The 20,710-nt window shown below is 40.4% G+C and overlaps 1 protein-coding gene across 4 annotated transcripts in view; it reads right to left on the bottom strand.

Annotated features, from left to right (window-relative positions):
- The window catches only part of ppfibp2b (PPFIA binding protein 2b), a 112,713-nt gene that overhangs the window by 22,183 nt on the left and 69,820 nt on the right, over window positions 1-20,710 (bottom strand). For 2 of the 4 annotated variants that reach the window (XM_036003341.1, XM_036003342.1), the window contains exons 6-11: window positions 15,201-15,350; window positions 5,007-5,234; window positions 3,844-3,936; window positions 2,807-2,935; window positions 787-898; window positions 603-635 (exon numbers count right to left, since the gene is read on the bottom strand). In XM_036003341.1, the coding sequence (XP_035859234.1) occupies window positions 603-635; window positions 787-898; window positions 2,807-2,935; window positions 3,844-3,936; window positions 5,007-5,234; window positions 15,201-15,350 (745 nt within the window). The remainder of the gene's footprint in view (window positions 1-602; window positions 636-786; window positions 899-2,806; window positions 2,936-3,843; window positions 3,937-5,006; window positions 5,235-15,200; window positions 15,351-20,710) is intronic. The other 2 variants (XM_036003343.1, XM_031297852.2) reach the window with 1 other exon arrangement.

Raw genomic sequence — 20,710 nt, 5'->3', positions numbered from 1 at the left:
GAGAAAGAAAGAGAGAGAGAGAGAGAGAGAGAGAGAGAGAGAGAGAGAGAGAGAGAGAGAGAGAGAGAGAGAGAGAGAGAGAGCATATGTGATGTTATCTCAGCTGGAGTTTCAATATCATGTAGCAGCATGCAGAGCTATTCTCTATTCTTCTGATTTCAGAACTTTCAGAAGGATTTTAAACCTCTTCTAATTTGATTCAAAATATGCCATTTTGTTGGCAAGTGGCCATGGTATCATGCCAGCCGGAAGGTTTGAAAGGATGTAGTCTTACTGCACTTTGGTTTGATAAAGCCAGAATGTTTACAACGACCAACACAAACTGAAGCTCGGCTGTGGTCCAATCTCAATCAAAACACTCCACCACTTCATTAGGAGGCTACTAAGCTTAAATGTTTAAAGGCGCTACTTTCTGTTTTTATGTTTTGGTTTTGTTGAGATATGAGCCAAAATCATTGCATCACTTTACAACACTATTCTGACTAAATATTTCTTCTAATTATCCTTCTACAAAAACCGAGAAATCAAGTTGTCAAGTGGCTACATAGGCAGAGCATGTTGGTTGAAAATTTGGCCCATAACAACAGCACACGATGCCTTACATTTGTTAATCAGCTGCTTGATATACAGCTCCTCTACAGCAGGGGTCAGCAGAGAGACAAAAACAAGTCAAGTGCACAGCAGAGGAGAGAGGGACATGTTGATTAGATGTTACAGTAAGTGACTCTCACGCACATATCCACACTGAGAGATGTGGATCTGAAGTGATTGGTCAGCTGTGAGTACCTCTCTCTGTGTTGTCATTGGCTGTGCCGCCTCTGGCCAGCAGCTGGGTCTGCAGGCATTCGATCTCAGTGTCTTTGGAGGCCAGGAGCTGCTGCAGCTCTGATATTTCTGCCTGTGAAGGAAAGAGCACATGTTTGTGAACTGTGTTAGTCTTCCAGGTCATTGGATAACTAGGAGTTGTACGGAGTTTAAGTCTAAGGCAACTGGACTTGTCCTCTAAAAACAACAATATTTTATCAGATCTACTGTCAGAATTCAAATTCTGTATGTGATTTACAGGTTGATGTTTAATGGCATTCATGTGAGAGCCACCATCTGGACAAGGGACACTCCTCTGAAGAGAGCAATTTATATACAGGCCACAAAAAAGTCAGATTATTAGAAAGAGGAGATGTGTGTCACCAGAACCGCCATTCCTAAAATGCACCATGCTGTCCAACATCAGTTCCCATCTCTATTAATGGGTTTTTTATGACTCTCAGATGACTGACTGAACTGCTTTGTGACTAACAGCTAATGGCTTGGTCACACTTGCACCAATGTCTGAGATTTTTCACTTCTCATCACTTCCAGCTCACATGACTTATGAATTAAGAATGTGTTTATGGTTTTGGTGCCGCAAAGACCCTTCTTCGATTCTGACCCCATTCTATCTCCCCTTGTTTGCTGTCGTCTTCTTCATTATTGACTGTACAATAGAAAATGCTAAAATAAAAACGTTCATCTGTATCAGGGTACCCTGATGGCCCAGGGGCTAAAGCGTCAATCATGAACAGCAACGTCACCAGTTCGTGCACGGCCAGGTTTTTTTTTTTAATGTCAATCTTCAAATAAAGACATGAAAATAATTTCCTCTATGAATTTAGCACTTTCACTTCTGGTAAACACTGCAAATAACAACTGTGAAATTTATGTGTGCCACATTTCTGAGCTTGTGATTTTGCTTGCACCTAGTTAGGGAAAACAGAAGACTTGGTGTGTTTTTCGTCAACCTAATCTGAGTTGAAGATAAAAGGATAACACATAATAGGGACAAAGCTGCTGAAGAATGACAGCTGGAGACAACAGGTGTCAGAAAACAGGTGTGTGCACAAGCTTGCATGTTTACATTAGTGGTATGCTATAAATGCAGACTAAACACCTCCTCCAGCTGCCTCACAATAAAAGCCTATAAGCCAAAGAAGCCTACAACAGAAGTAAGATAGAGTGGTGAAGTGGGCAGAGGCACAGGGTATTTCAAAGAGACTGTAGAGTTATGGTATGGCTATTATTTTGTTTCCTGTATGTTCCTAAATAATTATGTTTTTTTTCCATCAGTTTAGCATGTTGAAGGGCACATAATGTCTACAGAGCCTACACAAATTATGATTAAGTCCATCCACTTTCAACACAATGTGTCAATGGGTACATCTCACTGCCTGCTGGGGTCTTCACACTGAGAAATTGCCTGATGCAACTTTAATAGAGGGAGCAATAATTATCTGTAATATGCATAATCACACACAACCGATGCATACACATCACAATCGTATGGATTTACATTATACATTCAAACTCTCATTAAAAAAGACAGAAAGTTAGAGAGACATTCATTTGAATGTCTCTCTTCCTTTCTGATGGAGGACCTTTTTCTGCTTCTTCACATAAGCACATATACCTTGTCAAAATCAGAATGTTTTACTATCTATATTTTTTCTCATCTCTCTAACTCCCATTCCTCCCTACCTGAATATGTGTGATTTGTAAGGGAAGTTCAGCCACATATCACAAGACCAACAACAGAAAAACAAGGAGGATCAGGAGGATGAAGAAAGGCTGCACGTGCAAAATAAGGAAGAAGAGGAAGTTGAGAAGCATACAGGCCAAAGGAGAGCACTGTGGGGAAGAGGTTGAAAAGGAGGAATACAGAGGGAGGCAGAGTTTTAGCAAAATGACTCTATAGTACTAATTAGAGTAAAGGAACAAACACAGAAGTGACGAGCAAGAAGACAAGAGGCAGAATAGGAAGAAGACAAGGCACCTGTGTGCTTCGCCAGCGCTCCTCCCAGTGCTGCTTCTCCAGCTGTGTGTGCTCCACAGTCAGCTTGAGGCTGGACAGCTGGGTCATGAGCGACTGGTAACACACATGGAGAGAGTAAGAGATAGAGAGCTAGAGAAAGCAGAGACACAGGAAGAGGGTAATGATGGGGGAGGGGGGATTTAGAAATAAGGAGAAAGAGAAGAGCGGAAAAAGTGAAGAGAGCAAGCCACAGAGAGGGGTTAGTAGAGAAGAACAGAGGATACAGATACAGAAAGTGAAGGAGCGAGAGGAGGAAGGAAGCACTGTAAGCACAGAGAAAGCAAAGGCAGTTTGCAATAACAAACCATGTGTTAGGAGACAGATGTTTTTCTATGAAAATCTATTAACCTCTTATTGGTCCATCGTTATGAAGCCATGATGTGCAACCAAATTTAGTTCAAACTCATAAACTATTATTTTAACTTTTAGAACGCAACATGTAAAACAAATTGGTGTGACAATTCCATGGCTTTGTGTGAGATATTCTTGACAACATGTCCAGTTTTACAGTTCTCTAGAGAAAGCCAAAACCTAGTATCATATACATTTTTTTTTAAATTTGTTAGGGGTTTTCAGCACGTTTTTAATTTCAGCATTTTGATTGCATTATTTTCCTATTTCCAAATGGTTAGGGTTATGTTGATGTAAGTTAAAAAATGCCAGTGTTCTTTTCAGTTGTATTCAGTATGTATGTTGTTGTAATGACTGTAGCAATGCTGGCTATAGGTACAGTACAGTACATTACTTTGTAAGCTTTCATAACGATTTATCTTACTGTAATTCCACATTAACCCTGCAGCTGAACTTGAATGTAACTGAATGTTTCTTCAACACCTATCTGCACATTACCAATTCTGTCACACTAATATGTACAAATACATATTTCTTACTTGTATAATACACAACATATTACCTATATGTATATATGTAAAACTGGTCAAGGTTGGCTGATCACAGAGATGTGAGGTTATTGTACTATGTGTTGGTTTAACAAGTACCTTGGTGGCTCTTAGTTTCCTCTCATACTGGCCCTTCTCTCCCTCCAGCTCCTCCACTTTGCTCTTCAGATGCTTCATTTCTTGCAGCAAATCCTGCAGAAAAACCAAAACACAGCATTGCTTACTGCATATGACTTCTTCAAAGCCAGATTTAGCAGTCTAAACAGTCATGCAGGTGAGTTTGCCATCTATTAATCTATTAACCATTCTATATAATCGATTAATTCTGAAAATTACAAAATCACATCTACAGTAAATGTCAAAATCAACAACATTACTGAACTGTGCACATGCCAACATATAACTGGGAGGGTATTCAAACATCAGGTTCACATTCAGTGCAGTTATAAAGGTCTCCAGGACTGAGCGGTACAGTGGTTAATAAAGGAAACATGATCCTCCTGAAACAGATACCACAGCGTGCAGTTATCAACAACCAGGAAAAGGATGAACCCAAAGACCCAGAACAAGACTCAAAGCTGTTCCAGGCTGCCATCATTGCTACTGTCCAAAGGAAAACTTGTACAATACATATTACTATACATGACTCATCCACCTGGTCAGTGTAGGAGGAAACACAGATGTCAACTTTGTTAGTAGAGGGAGGAACCACTGTCATGCAAGCAAACCACATCTAATGAAATAATAACAATATGCCTGGTCCAAAACCCAATTTTATAAGATTTAAAAAGACAAAATTCAGATCAGGACTGAGATGTGTTTTTCCAAATGCTTCAAATACTTAAGGAGATAGGCAGAGAAAGGTGCAAGTTTCTGAATTAATATTCCCTTAGCATCTACTGTACCTGCAAACAATTACAGTAGGTCATACTACTTGTAGCTATTGTAGGGTTTCTTATTTTATCATATTGTTACAGACTCAGCTTCAACAACCTTGATAACCCCTTAAAATGATTAGAAGTATTTGGAAAACCAATCAAAGTCTCCATATTTGCAAGACCCCGAGTAGAGCATGGCCCCAACATCCTGCAGTGCACACACAGACACTCTGCAGACACACTACAAGAGAAGTTGTTAGTTTGAGTCTGTGGAAATTTCCAAATACCGGGTGGTGTGTGGACTGGTTAAAAAGGGAGAAGAGAAGAAGAGAAGAAATGATGGGAAAGGACGGGGAGATGAGTTCATCCATCAAGTCTCCCTACATGTACAGTCTGTCCTCCATTGTGCATCCGGGCGTCAGAGCCAGACGGGCCCAGGTCTGAGCTGCCTAACCCAACCTGAGGGCTGTGGCCCGGGGTTTGGCTGCGTCCAGGCTCCCCCTGCTGGGCCTCCCTTTCCTCCAGAGCACGTTTTTCCTGGATACGAGTGCTGATCTCCTCCTGAAACCTGCACATCTGCTCCTGAAGCTCACTGATGAGATTTACCACACACTGGGAGGGATGGAGTGATGGAGCACAAATGAAGGGCAGTGAAAGAGATGAATTGGTGAGATAAAGAGAAGAAAATAGATATGAATGAAAGTGAGTTGCGAGAGGAGAGGAGAGGAGAGGAGAGGAGAGGAGAGGAGAGGAGAGAGGAGAGTAGATTAACATATTTGTTAATCTCGTCAGCATTTGGGAATGCCTGTTTCCATATCTCAAAGACTGTTGGCTTCTACTGAGGAACCTCAAAACTTCGAAAAACACTCAAAAAACATCGGAACAACATACAAAACATTAATTTGCGAAAATGAGTGCAGAAGAAAAATTAAGATAATAATAACTTAAGGATGAGGAGACATAACCATCAGCAGCACAAATGACACACTACAACATATAACACCACTGAAGAACCCAACAGTAGCTTCCCTTAATACAACTATCCAATTATTGCAGATTAATCAAATCAGTACATATATCCGACAAGTAAACGAATGTAAGGCATTAGTAGGCATTTTGTTTTTGTCCAAATTATCTATTAGCCAATGTATTTTTATAATTTCTTTTAAACTCCCAAATATCAATACCTGTTGGGCTATAGTTTCTACACTAGGGTTAAGAGATCACATGTCAGTTAAATATTATACATTTATCACAAATTAAAGTTCCACTCCCTGAAGAAGACCCAAACCACAATCTTTTTCTAAACCTAACCAAGCAGTGTTGGTGCCTAAACCGAACCAAACTGTGACTGTTTCACAACTTTAACGACATGTTTAAAACTGAGACAGGCTCTAATTTATGAAACGCTCCTATGGGACGTTTAAGAGGGTAGAAAAAACAACCAATATCGTTGTATGGTTTGGAGGACTTGTTGGAACGTATACCCAGACAGAGGAAAACAGGAAAAGAAGAGAGTTACTACAGACAAACAAAGAGGAACAAAAGACGTTCAGGTAGACAGAAGAATACAGACAATAGTGTTCTATCATGTGTATTACTTGTGAAACTTTTTCACAGCCAGTTACATAAAACAAAAATGCATGTGGTGTGGTGTTGGAGTAGTTTCAATTGAGATGAAAGTGTTTGGCCCTCAGGAATGCTTACACTGGATGCCTGCCATTCTTCCTGGAGCCTTGCAGCTGTTACAAACCACACACACACACACACACACACACACACACACACACACACACACACACACACACACACACAAACACAAACACACTCCCTCACTTTTGCTTACAAAAATGTAGATCGCTGTCAGTTGCCATCATAACATGACCAAAGCAAAACACCACCGTTGTACATCATATATGTTGGATTTGGATGTGTATGCATGTGTATACAATCAGACACAGTATCTCATTACTACACCAACTAAGCATCAATGTTAAAACAGCTCTGTTGTACACCACAGACGCAGAACTGATGTTGAGATTTAGGTGGTGGCGTCTCAAGCTCAGAGATGCAGTGATCCAGCTGGAGAATAAGACTAAAGGAAATGAATAAGTGCAGCTATTTCTTTCCTGACAAAACAAGTATTAAAGTGTCCTTGCTATCACTACTTCAATCAAGTCTTAGGTAGTGTCCTCATTTAGGATCCTAGTGGCTTTAGGGTCAAATGTCCTCCATACCAGGTAGTGATGTTTCCCGTCAGGATGCTCTCAATGATGCAGGAATAGAAATTCCTCAGTATTTTATTTGATGAGATGAAACAGTCTCTGCCTTGCCTATCTCACCACTGAGTCAGTATGCAGTGCCCTGGTCAGACCCTCTGTGATGTGGACACCAAGGTAGTTGAAGCTGGCCACCCTCTCCATGAAGACCCATTTATATTAAGGGGTGCATAGTGTCTTTCCTGTGTCTTCCCAAAGTCCACTATCATCTCTTTGGTCTTGGTTGATCAGTTGGGACAGTAGGCAAACTGTAATGGGGGCCACACATGATAGAACACTTGTACTCAAGTGCAATCATGTCATTTTTGACCAGCTGTTGATGCCATAGTCATTAAGGCAGGCTGGTCTTGTTCTCTTGGGTACAGGAATGATGGTGGACTCCTTGAACATGTGGGTATGACAGACTGAGCCAGTGACAAGTTGAATTCCATTGTGAATACCGGCACTAGTTAAAGGAGAATTTCGGTCAATTTCAACCCGTAGCTCTGTTGTTTGTAAATTTGGAGTGCTGTCAGTAGCGAAAAAAACAAAAACAATCAGTGCTGCCTACACCGTGTTATCCTCCTGCTAGAGTTAGCAGCCAACAGGCTTAAACAGGGCAAGTTTAAACTTGTTTTTAGCCTCTAAACATGTTTGAAATGTCATTACAATTGCCTACCCATGTGCAGTGATTCCTACCGAGGGAACACAGCGAATTTGACTGCAGTAGCTGTGACAGAAATGCATAAAAGTTGTGTTAGTCCATACCTCTGTTTATTTCCTGGTTTCTGGTGAAGTCCACACTAGTCGATTGCCAAGCTCATACAATCCAATATTCCAAAACGTATTTTTCCCCCCAAAAAACGATTTGCCGTGGTTATTTCCATAGTAATGACTGTAGCAACAAGCTGTAACCTGACACCACACCACAGCTCAGCCTGCAGAGTAGACCTGTTTGAGTCGTGATTCACTTGAATCTTTAACCCGAGTCTTTAAATTGACTCACGAACCGCGAGTCTCTAGTATCATTAACCCGGTTCAGTTGAGTCCTACTACAATTCAAACTAAAATGATAACAGCGCCACACACAAACCTCTTGCAACATTAGCTTCTACTATTCCTAGCCATCTTAGCTGCAAAAAGCTTTATAACTTACAATTTCGTAGGCAACAGCAACTCCACAAGTCAACTCAAGCGCCTGAGTGAGCAGAGAGACAGTCCCGACCCGCAGACTCAGAGCCGGAAGCTTGGAGACCATGGGATTCACTCGAGAACTCACGAGTCATCGAAGGCTCGTGAGTTGTTGGTGATTCATGAGTCCTCAATGACTCGTCAGTTGTTGATGACTCGTGAGTTCTTGTGGGAGTCAATCCCACGAATCAGCCGGCTACGTTGTTATTATGAGTGGATCTGATTCAGACGAGCGAGTGAGGTCTCTCCTCGAGCTCGGGGTAAAGCAAATCAACAACAAAAACCATTCTTTCACTTCTGAAATAACATACAATGTTCTGCACGTAGCCTAGCTAGGCCTACTGTAGGTTTGGTGTATAAATGTATGTATGTTAAAATGCAATTAGGGCGAGCAGACAACTCTCGCCGACAACTCATGTTTTTTTTTGTCTTCAAAAAACTTTATTATTCAAGTACAGATACACATACACATTGAAAACATTAAATGCATACATACATACATGAAAAAGGGGCGCATGGAATTTACATTAAAGAGGTTGTAAGTCATTGTGAATGTTCATAGTCCGGATGGCTTTCTTATTTGTCAGTCCTATTAAAGTTTCAAAATATAATCTGATGTCATTTTTAAATGAATATTCGGTTTTCTTTCAGACCATTTACATTTATGGATATAATGTTTTCCAAATAAAATTAAAAGATTCTAAATGAAAACATGGCATTTTATCCAAATCAAAAGCTCGCCTTGGATGTTGCATACAATACTGACTTAAGTGACTCAAGTGACTCGCACAACCCGGATTAGTTTAGTGAGTGACTCAGAATAACCCAAATCCTTAAAAGGAATCGAGTTTGCCAGGCCTACTGCAGAGTGGCTGGCTGGAGTTCAAAAGTTCAACAACTTTTGAACATAAGGTAACCATAGCAACGGTGAAGACTCACAGACTTTTTTTTTTTTACTCACAGACTGTCAGCTAAGCTGAGAGAGAGACGAACACGGAGTTTTGGGATAATAACGAGATTGTGTCAGTGTAGAATATCAGCTCAGATGGATAGTTCATCCCAATCTGATGTGCAATTGCACAGTTCTATTAGGAAAAAGTAAGAATATGTATATTTTACAAGTAAAGTTGAATAAGTAAATTGTACAGTTCTATAATATATTGCTAACACCTGTCTGTAATCAGTGGTTTTATAATATAACAGTACACATTTCATTTGTGCTTTTGTGTCTTTACTTCAACAACAACAAAAAGGAAATTACAATATCACAATCTAGACACAATCAATGTAAAGTATGTCCAGTGCAGTTTGTGGTTTTATACATAATTGTATAAAATATATATATAAAAAATAATTTAATACATAACTACGCTCCCAGAATTCAGAGCTTCTAGTGGTTCCTAGAGTCTCTAAAAGTAGGATGGGAGCCAGAGCCTTCAGCTATCAAGCTCCTCTCCTGTGGAACCAGCTCCCAGTCTGGGTTCGGGGGGCAGACACCATCACCATATTTAAGAATAAACTGAAAACACTCCTCTTTGATAAAGCTTATAGTTAGGGAGCAAATAGAATAGAGGGAGGCAGGCCAGTACAGCCCGATCCGGTTGGGGAGAGTTCTAGCCCGACCAGGCTCCTCTCCTTAACCTGCCCCTCTTAGTTATGCTATTATAGTTCTAGACTACGGGGGGAAGTTCCTTCCTTCCTGTGACACACTGAGCTGCTCTCTCCTCTCTCTTTCCATTTGTTTCCATTTGTGTGCATCCTTGCTCCAGAAATGCTTGTTACTAATCTAGCTCTGGGGAGTTTACTCCCCGGAGTCCTTATGTTTCTTTTCCCGCCCAGAATATTCCCTTGAATTAGGGTGGCACCACGATCTTGGTTGGAGCTGTCACTGTGGTCCAACGCTCTGCAATGCCCTGCAGTGTCCGGCGATGCTCTGCAGTGTCTGGCTGCATCCGGCTGTAACGCCCTTCAGTGCCCTTTTATGACATGAACTACTACGACTACCATTTGTAGTCACTGTTCCATTATCTTTGTGACTATTATTGCCACTGTTCAGCACATCCCCAACCGGCACCGTCAGACACCGCCTATCAAGAGCCTGGGTCTGTCCGAGGTTTTCCTCGCCACTGTTGCATTAGCCACTGCTAATGCTTGCTCTTGGGGGAATTACTGGAATTGTTGGGTCTTTGTAAATTACAGTGTGATCTAGACCTACTCTATCTGTAAAGTGTCTCGAGATAACTCTTGTTATGATTTGATGCTATGCTGAATTGAATTGAATTGAATAATCATGCCGCAACATAGTCTGAAGTGTACAAAGATAAAATAGTTCAGTACTCTTTTCCTAGGTCTAGAACATGCTCATATAACACAAACTCGAACCATTTTCTCATATTCCTCCTGATCTAACTCCAAGCTCCGTCTGTCAGCTCTGTGAGCTTCTCTCTGCTTTCGCCAACAAGCTCCACCGTTGCTATGGTTACCTTATGCGCATGCGCGATAGTTGTTGAACTTTTGAACTCCAGCCGGCCACTCTGCAGGCTGAGCTGTGGTGTGGTGTCAGGTTACAGCTTGTTGCTACAGTCATTACTATGGAAATAACCACGGCAAATCGGTTTTTTTGGGGGAAAAAATACGTTCACCAGAAACCAGGAAATAAACAGAGGTATGGATTAACAACTTTTATGCATTTCTGTCACAGCTACTGCAGTCAAATTCGCTGTGTTCCCTCGGTAGGAATAAATGCACATGGGTAGGCACTTGTAATGACATTTCAAACATGTTTAGAGGCTAAAAACAAGTTTAAAACTTGCCCTGTTTAAGCCTGTTGGCTGCTAACTCTAGCAGGAGGATAACATGGTGTAGGCAGCACCGATTGTTTTCGTTTTTCTCGCTACTGAGAGCACTCCAAATTTACAAACAACAGAGCTACGGGTGAAATCAACCAGAATTCTCCTTTAATCAACAGACAATTTGAGGACCCACCCACTGATACCGTCAGGTCCTGCTGCTTTCTTGGTGTTCACATGCTTCAAAGCCCTCATGGCATCATGCTCAGAAAGGGAAATAACCTCTGCTGTTTCTGCTCATTGGCTTCCAATGGCCTCGAATAAATCATACAACTTGATATACTGTAGATGCATCAGCACTTGACAAGGAGAAGGGGGTGGGTTTGCAATCTATCATAGCTTGCTTCTGGGGTTGCCCTCCTGGAATTGTAGTTCCACTTTCTTCCTGTAGTTCCACTTTCTTCCAGTCGCCTCGTTATCTTCTCACAATGTAGGCTGCTGCTTTATAATTGTCCATGTTTTCAGACTGCAGTGTGCATTTGTGGTAGGTAGTTCATGTGTTTATGGCATTCTGGATGGTTTTGGTAATCCAATCTACCACAGAGACAGTGAACCTATACAATAATAATAATAATAATACATTTTTAACCTATATAAAATAATGGCCAAACCACAGCAATGTCTTGAAACCACAGTGTGAAAACATCACAGCAAGTGTTGATTTGCGTCAGAACTGAAATTAATACTTTTAAGGATCTTAAGTTCAGAATGTTGTTTCCATGTGAGCTCGGCAGAGTAGAGTTAGATCACACTTTCTTAAAAAGGCAGACGTCACTGACAGTTACGTCCTACAGGATTGTGAATGTCCTGCATGTTCCCTTTGTGTTTCGCCATTGCAGGACAGACACCGATATTTCCACAGTACATCATGTCATTTTTTTTCATCTCTTTCCATCTGTCTGTTCCTTTCTCTCCATCCTCTGTCTACTCCTGCTGATGCTCATTATGCTCCATTCATGTGTGTGTGCAAAACATGGGCCTCTGCATGTCAAAAATGCTTCATCGTGTTTATTCAATCAAAGCATGGCTGTGGGTGCTGGATGCATTGTGATAGCTACACACACACACACACACACACACACACACACACACACACACACACACACACACACACACACACACACACACACACACACACACACACACACACACACAAGGGCAGCTCCGGTTTCTTGTGGTGCCAGTGGGGAGCAGCTGGGTGCCACAATGAACAAAGTCCAATCAAATAAACTAGTGAAGACAAGCAAAAACTGCTCAACTAGACGAAAGTGGTGTGCACGTGTGTGTGTGTGTGTGTGTGTGTGTGTGTTTGTGCATACCATTAGTTGTGTATGTGATAATAAGAACTAGAGACTATCTTGCAAAGGGATCACACCATTACACTAACATGCTTCTAGCGGATATAATGCCGTTTTGGGAATCTGAGACAGCAGCTATGACACAAAAAGTCACAAAATTCATCTGGTGAGCAAATTTTGTGTTTTTATTAGGGTAACGATAGACTGCGTAAACCCAGCCCGATCTGCCGGCAATTTGATTTCGCCCTGCAGCTCAGGCTGGAAACCTGTAAGTTTATCTATCCTGCTACTGTTGAAAATTTCCGGGAACCAATCACAAACTGGCATATCCACCTGGCGCGCCATTGGCGGTTTTAACACGATGACGATAGAGAAGTGAACAAGCAGCTTTTTGTTTACATTCAACAAGCCGGCCACCGAAGCGCAGCAACCCATTGATGCTGCTGTCGCTTCTACGTCACCCGGATCGTTGGTCGATTGGTTGAAGGACTATCCAATTACGTACAGAGTAATTTGAACTATGCCCGTTGATCATGCCTCTTGTGCAAAGAAAATACAGAGCAGATTCTCTAGACTAATGTTCAATCTTAAAAGATTGAGCTTGGTCTGGTGATAGCCAGACTAGGGGAACGACAGAGTGTTGAGGTTGGCCTCATGTAGTACACTGCAAAACATGGTTCGTTTTAAAAAGCCACGCAGTATTGAGGCTCATTATCTTTATCTGGATTTATTAATTTTACTTTTTTGTGACAGTTTCATTTGTAAATTTTCTTAAAGTCTCAGAAAACTTGATTAAAGTATTTCTTGGCAACATTAAATATTCATGATTAAATAAGCTATCTTAAAAACATCAGGTCCTCCTCAGCTGTGAAGCCACGTACTTGTTGTCGTGGATAAATGTGTGCAGCATTCACTGTCCTGTGGGAAATAATGCAAAGTCTAACCAGAATTGTAAGTCAGAATGTAAACTGGGCCACAGATGGTAAGCACAATTAAATGAACCTAAAACTAACTTCATTAAAATGCCACAGCCCTTAGGCCTACTGTTTTTTTTATTATTAGAATATAGACATTGAGAGAATAAATCATTATGCCAGTACCTTTACTTTTAAAACTTAAAGTACATTTAAAATCAGGTACTTTTTACTTTTACTTAAGTAGGGTTGCCATTGTGGTACTTCTACTTTTACAAAAGTAAATAAGTCTCTGGTTATTTGTACTTTTACTTAAGTACTGAGATTCAGTACTTCCTCCACCACTGCAAACAACCCCACAACTTTCATCAGACTTAATTTAAACGTTGCTGAATTGTGATTGGTGCAAGAAAGTGAGTGACATCACTGTGTGAAACTTGACAGCTGCGTGAAGTCTAAACCATTGCCCCAAGTCACTTGAGTCAGCATCAGTTGAAGAGGAAGACTACAATTTAGAAAATGAGAAAAATCTGGGGGTGTGAAGTTATCAAGAATTGAGTTTTCAGTCCTCTGACACTCCTCAACCACTGCTGGAAGCTAGAGGCTTGATGCTACATAAGCCGCTACTGCTAGCATAAAACGCGATTCCTTTACCCAAGTGTCTGTGGTCAACTGCCGATTGTAATTCTGACAATGTTATAAGAATGCTGGATTGGTGAAGTACTCTTTTATGCTTTACAACTAGTAAAAGAAAATATGCAGTAATTTAGCTTTCTATCAGTTTTCGATTGTTCTACTATTATCCAGAATGTATTGTGTTGTGTTATTCATTTATGTCGACTAGAAATAGCCTGGTCCTACCAGACTCTGGTACATTTGTACAGAGAGTCTGGCCTCTCTCCATTGACAAGTGTTAACTTCCTTGAAGGCGGGTACTCTGTTGAAGTTTAAAACTATTGGATCTGCCCAGAGCCACTCTGGATCTGGCATAACCAATCGCTAACGTTTGGTCGTGACGTATGCCATGCACATGTGCAACAAGAGGGGAGACCGTCAAGGCTATTAGCATTAGCACCGCTAGCGATAGCTTTAGCCAACTACTTCACCACTAATGGAGCGAGCTGGAAAATCAAAATGTTCCCGAACCCTGTGGGGAGGAGGGCAACAACATCATGGCTACCAACAAAACTCAGCAAAGATTGTTTTTGCTCGGGCTTTAACTTCTGGATATTCGGCAGCGTTGCTGCCACAACGGACCGAATGGCTTCGCTCGCATCTTTCTATTGCATGTCCTCAAGGTCATCATTCTCAGCCACTCCCTCTGTTCCCTGATTGGACCGGTAAATATTTGACCGGAGAAAACCTAAGTAGGAGGGCGGAGCCAGGCTAGACTAGAAATGCAGTCCATTTACTATTTGCATCATATGAGCAAAAGATTTAAAGCTAACTTCAACCTGGACCCAATATTCTCATGTATTTGTGTAAGTGACTGATGGGAAAAACAATTGTACAAGGAGTCACCCTCTGCTGGGCATTATACAGAATGCAGGTTTAAGACACTCCTTTTTTTTTTAGAGCGGAAGACACGTCCGTCTACTTATTTTATACAGGTATGATCATAACACAAATTATGAAATTAAGACCCTGTAATGTGTACGTATACTGTACAGGCAGCAGAAAATAATCTTAACCCCTCTTATACGCCGCCACGATAATCATATGAAATGAAACCTGTAACATTTGAGCTTAATCACATTGATGAAAAAATCTTGTAAATCCAATATTGCAATATATGATATGTGTGTTATATGATATTCAGGTGTTTTAAGAAAACCAGAAAGAAGAAACCTTTTGAAATGTATTTTTGATTAACTTGCATTTTGTTCAACACTACATGTGTTAAACCTTTCATTCAGGCAAATGCTGCAGGGATCTCTGCCTAGCAATTTAAATACAAGCAGCATTTAAATTATTAATCCCTGGATCCAAGACACAGCAGCTCTGCTAGTGTTTAATGAGTTGAGCAGCATTTGCTCTGTAAAACACAAAGTTTGTTGACTTTCCATACCTCGGCTTTGTTCTGCTCTGTGTTCACGGGATTTTGTGGGTTTGTGTTGGTGTGTGGCTCTTCCATGCTGACCAGCTTCAGTTTAAGGTAGGACACCTCGTCCATCAGATCCAGCTTCTGAGTCTCCAGAGAGGTCCTGCTCATCAGCTCCTGGGAAAAACACACATAGACACTGTAAGTTAGATGCATTCAAAGCAACAGTTGAACAGCCTTTACAAACCACACCTACGGAAATGTCAAACACACACACAGATATCGGAGATCAATGCAGTGAGAAGCCAGCATCCTTCTCCATTCTGTAAAACGTTCTTCCCACACTAACAGAGCAGGCTAGGCTGGGGGCCCAGACCCCACAAAGCTAAATATACACACACACACACACACACACACACACACACACACACAGACGGGCTAGGGCTCTATTAATACATCTCTGTGCTTCTTTGGAATGGGAGAGAGAAAAACAAAGTGTGTCTAAAAGAGAGAGAGACAGAGGCCGCTGAACATGAAGAAGTGTTTTTTTCTCTGACGCACACAAAACACACATCTTTTTGCCAACTCTCAGAGTGTCTGTTGCTTTCGTTTCCTCATCTAAACTACTTCTAATCCCACTTCCTCTTCTCTAAACTAAAATTTTGTTGGCCTTGGATTGTTGTTTAAGCCTCTGACATCCATCTTATTACACTTACTCTTGTTGAGAAAAAACATTTCTGAGGAAGTTGAAAACCAAATGATCCTGCAAAAGTTTACCCACTAGTCTGATCCTTGTTGCAATTCATTTTATACCACAAAATACTGATTCCATTCAACTACAGATGCATTAACACACTACCTGTATCTTTTTGTCTTTAAGACAAAAAAATAAATAATTGCCAGTTAATTAAGGAATTAACTTTCTTTGAACCGTTTTACACTAAACTGTCATGAAACAAGTGACCACATATTGAAATACAGTAGTAGATTGTTTCTCTAGCATTTGGGGATTTGATTGAGTGATCTGATGTCACTTGTTTTAAGAAAACGGGGAATTGTGAGCCGATAACAAATTGACTGACATCCATAGGGATGTCATTTTACACAGATTACACTATTATTGAGAAATAGTGCAATTTTGAGATGATTCTGGAGACAGATTAGAACCAAATTCATTGACTTTCTATTTCAGGTTTCCCTCCATCCCTCCTGTCTACAGTTTATTATGCAAACCTTTACTGGAATAAATGGGATAAAGATGATCATTGGTGCTTTTGTTTGAAATAGCCACAGACTGAATCCTCATGTGTGCGCCTTCCACCAAAAGAAACTATTTTATAAAATTTTACAATGACATGTAAGTGATAAAATAAAGTGGATTATTGTCCTTTCAGGTCTGACCTGAAAGGAAAAATGTGCCGATGTTCAACCTTATCTATGTATTTGAATGTGAATATTATGTTACACTTACTTGTACTAATACATATTTTAAGTCCTTAACATGTATATTTTTCTTTTTCCCCTTTCCACAGGATATGTGGATGCCACATTGAACACATCAGAGACAACTCTCTTTGACCACAGAGGGATACCATGCCGTCCAAATAGAAAGATCACATGGTAAACAAATTGTGTCAACACCACAGCCACAGACAGACAGCTAAAACCCCATAATCACTCCAGCTTGCGCAGCGCCACACACACACACACACACACAACACACACACACACACACACACACACACACACACACACACACACACACACACACACAGAACATCTTATGGCAGCTGACTGTCAGTTTGCAATCTAACACAAGTGTCACTTACAGCAGGATAAGCCGCAGTCTTTAGAGGTAATTTATCAGAACACTGTGGTCATGGCACCACAACCAAGCTGCCTGACATTTGCTTCCCTTTAATTATGTAAAGCAACACGTGACACATTATCATACTCTACAACATTTATAGATCTCTGTGGCACTCATCTCCCAAACTGAACTGTGTTAAATATAACACAGCTACACAGCATAGATCTGGACTACAGTTCCTAATAACTGAAATGAGAAAATCCACAATTTGAAAGACCCCCAGTCTTAGAAAATGACTGAAAGAAAGCAAAATGTGATCTCTATGTAGGTATGCTGACGCCCATGCCACATTTACACCTGGCATTAACATGTGATCTGTATTTGGATATGTTATCTGGATAAGGAAACACGCATGTTAATGCCAGGTGTACGTGCTGGGATAGGAATGGGATCGGAGTAGCCAGTGCAAATTTGGAGGTGGTCGATATCGCATTGTGATAGCCAGGTGTAAATGCAATCTGTACAGAGTGACCACATTCTTAATCTACCCCGGCAACTTGAACTGTCACCTGCCTCTTCCTGCAAGCTTAATCAAGCCCCTGTTTGGTGCTGGGCAGGTAGTGTACAGTGGGTGAGATGAGAGTGGTGATTAGGGCTTGGCAATATATTAATACTATATAAGACTACATATCATCTTAAATTTTGGATATCGTGATATGACACAAGTGTTGTCTTTTCATGGTTTTACAGGCTGCATTACAGTAAAGTGATGTCCTTTTCTGAATTTACCAGACTCTTCTAACTGTTTTGTTATTTGCCTTTACCCACTTAGTCATTATATCCACATTATTGATGATTATTTATCTGAAATCTCATTGTGTACATTTTTTGTGAAAGCACCAAAAGTCAACCCTACAATATTGCGCAATATCGCCATTTATGTACTTGGTCAAGAATATTGTAATATTTGATTTTCTCCATATCGCCCAGCTCTAGTGGTGAGACTGAACCGAAACTGTGAAGCTACAGGCTGCTTGTATTTTCTCTTTTCTTCTTATTTTGCTGTGTGTGGGAAGTTTTTGGCCATCAGCAAAGAGCTTTTGGGCCCCACATGCGTGTGTAACCCCCAGCCAATAACAGCAAGCAGGGTGGCAGCCTGTTCTTCTCAGTCCCAATGCCACCGCTTTTGTATGTAATAGGCAAACATAGATATTGTAAATTTGGTCATTTCTTGATTTACTGTAAAATGGTTGAGGTTTGGGGCATCCTGATGGCTGCATGTTTGTGGTAAAAAGACTTTTCAAAAAATTCTCATACAAAAGTGAAGTGAATGGAAACTGAAAATGGTTGTTAGCAATGTAAGGTATATGTGATTTATGCACAGTCCAGAATGCACAGTCCATGCTAATGAGAATTATGTTGAGGAATTTTAGTGATTGACGAAAAGTGGATTAATTCTATCTATAAATACATAAAAAAAGATAATGACCTTTGACTGAAGCTTTGTGTGTGCGTGCATGTGTGTGTGCGTGCATAAATCCATGCATTGTGTGTTGTTAATGATTCGTTGTAAAAACAAAACTGTAAACCGAGTACACAGAAATGTACTCAATATAGTTATTTCTCTGTCTACATAAAGGCACAGTAGGACATGTTGTCACAGTATGACTACATGTGTGGGTGGATCCCCTCTAGCATGAGAACTTGTACTGTGTGTGTGTGTGTGTGTGTGTGTGTGTGTGTGTGTGTGTGCAGACTAAGGCCTTATTAGATTAGTTGTGGTTCCCACGGCAAGTAGCAGCCCTGCAGCACTGACGCATAATGTTACATGGCTGTCTTTCTCTTCCTCCTCTTCTCTCTAATTCTCTCGACATCCTGACACAGACATGTTGTCACCTTTTAAATCCTCAAAACTTGCTTTCTAATTATATATTGAGGAAATTATTTAAGAGGAATAGATTTGGGAGATAATAAATACTCAAAAAAGACAACACAGTACAACCCAAACCCAGAGTCCAGAAAACTGCTGTATCTTTCTCCACACTCCACCTTCATGTCTCTCAGCAAACACCTTGTATCACATTAAACACACACACACACACACACACACACACACACACACACACACACACATACAGCAATAAAATCAGCAGGTGCAGTGGCAGGTGGAGCTTGACTGTTTGAAATGTTGCATACTCTGAAAACATTTGTGGTTGCAACAATTCACACATTTGTTAGCTATGAAGCAAAATGTATCAATTTTACTGTAATGGTAGCATGCTAAAAAATTCTGTTTTTCAGTTACACCTGACAGAAAACAGAAAAGAGAACCCTAACTCTTACTTAGAAAAAAAGAAGAGCCTCTTTTTTGTTCCTGCAACTGTTATTGTTCAGTACAGAGAGCATAAATTAATAAATTATAAAAGCTAGCAGAATAAAGATGATAAAACAGTATTTATTTTGGGGTTGTAGCCTTTTTACCCTCCGTCTTGACAACGAACAGGACAAAGAGCTTTTTGAGGAGTCTAAACAGAGGGCAGATTCTGTGATAAACAAAGCTGTAGTCTTGTGGTGTCCAGCCTGGCAGAGCTCATGAGTTTGCCTCATTACAGACGTCAAGTATAACAATGTAGCAGGAAAAACTTGCAGATATTCAGTGTTTAACACTACTTTATACTGGCAATCAAGTGGGACCTGTAGTCTACAGTAGGGTTGACCTACAGCTCCCAGTAGTGCTGGCAAAGTCTAGAGTGCTGTTGACTTACTACTGATAAAAATACAGTTGCCCTCAGACAACCCAAACTCAGTTCCTGAAGATCTTAAGAACAAGATTAAGAACCTACAGCCTGTACAGGTTACTGCCTGATGATATTTTACATTTTATTAGGACAACTGATGAACCCTATAGACAGCTTGAAAGACAGAAACTCTACTGACTACATGCTACACCCTATGATAGCCTAATCACTGCACATGTAGACATACATAAATAGTTATATTATTATATACTGAAATATATATATATATATATATATATATATATATATATATATATATATATATATATATATTAGGGCTGTCAATCGATCAATCTAATTAATTACAGACTCTGTGATTAATTAATCGAAATTAATCGCATACATAATTAACGGTGCCTGAACCGATATTTTTTAAGAAAGTAAAAAAAGAAAAGAAAACAAAGGGTACTAAACAACAGTTGGTGACATTAAAGAACGGCTTGTTTATTGCTAAGGCCATATGGTCAAAATTAAATGATTTAATAATAATGTATAACAATAACAATAACTTATTTCACTAGTAAATTGCTGTTGAATGACAAAAACAACCACCAAGGACATTTACAATAACTTCAAATTCACCACGAAGCTGTAGTTTACCAGTTTCATTGAACGCACCGTCTGTGTTGTTTTTCCGAAGGCAGCTCGGCAGCTGCAGATTGTTACATCCCGCTGTTGAGTCCCAGTCCTCTACAGTAAAATACAGTCAAACTTTACACCATTCAGCGTTAGCTGTCAGCATTGTAACCGTGTTTAATCCAGCTACTAGTAGGGCTGAACGATTAATTGCATTTGCGATAATATCGCGATATGTTAAAACGCGATTTCCTAATCGCAAAGGCTGCGATTTGGTCAGATGACTCGCAAGAGCAAATCAGTCTGCACTCCGCAGAGAAAGCATCAACTTAGCACGCTAACGCTACACTGTC

Source organism: Sander lucioperca, chromosome 7 (genome assembly GCF_008315115.2).
Source record: "Sander lucioperca isolate FBNREF2018 chromosome 7, SLUC_FBN_1.2, whole genome shotgun sequence".
NCBI lineage: Eukaryota > Metazoa > Chordata > Actinopteri > Perciformes > Percidae > Sander > Sander lucioperca.
The sequence above is the reverse complement of the archived record's forward strand: the minus strand, read 5'-3'. Positions and strand labels throughout refer to the sequence as shown.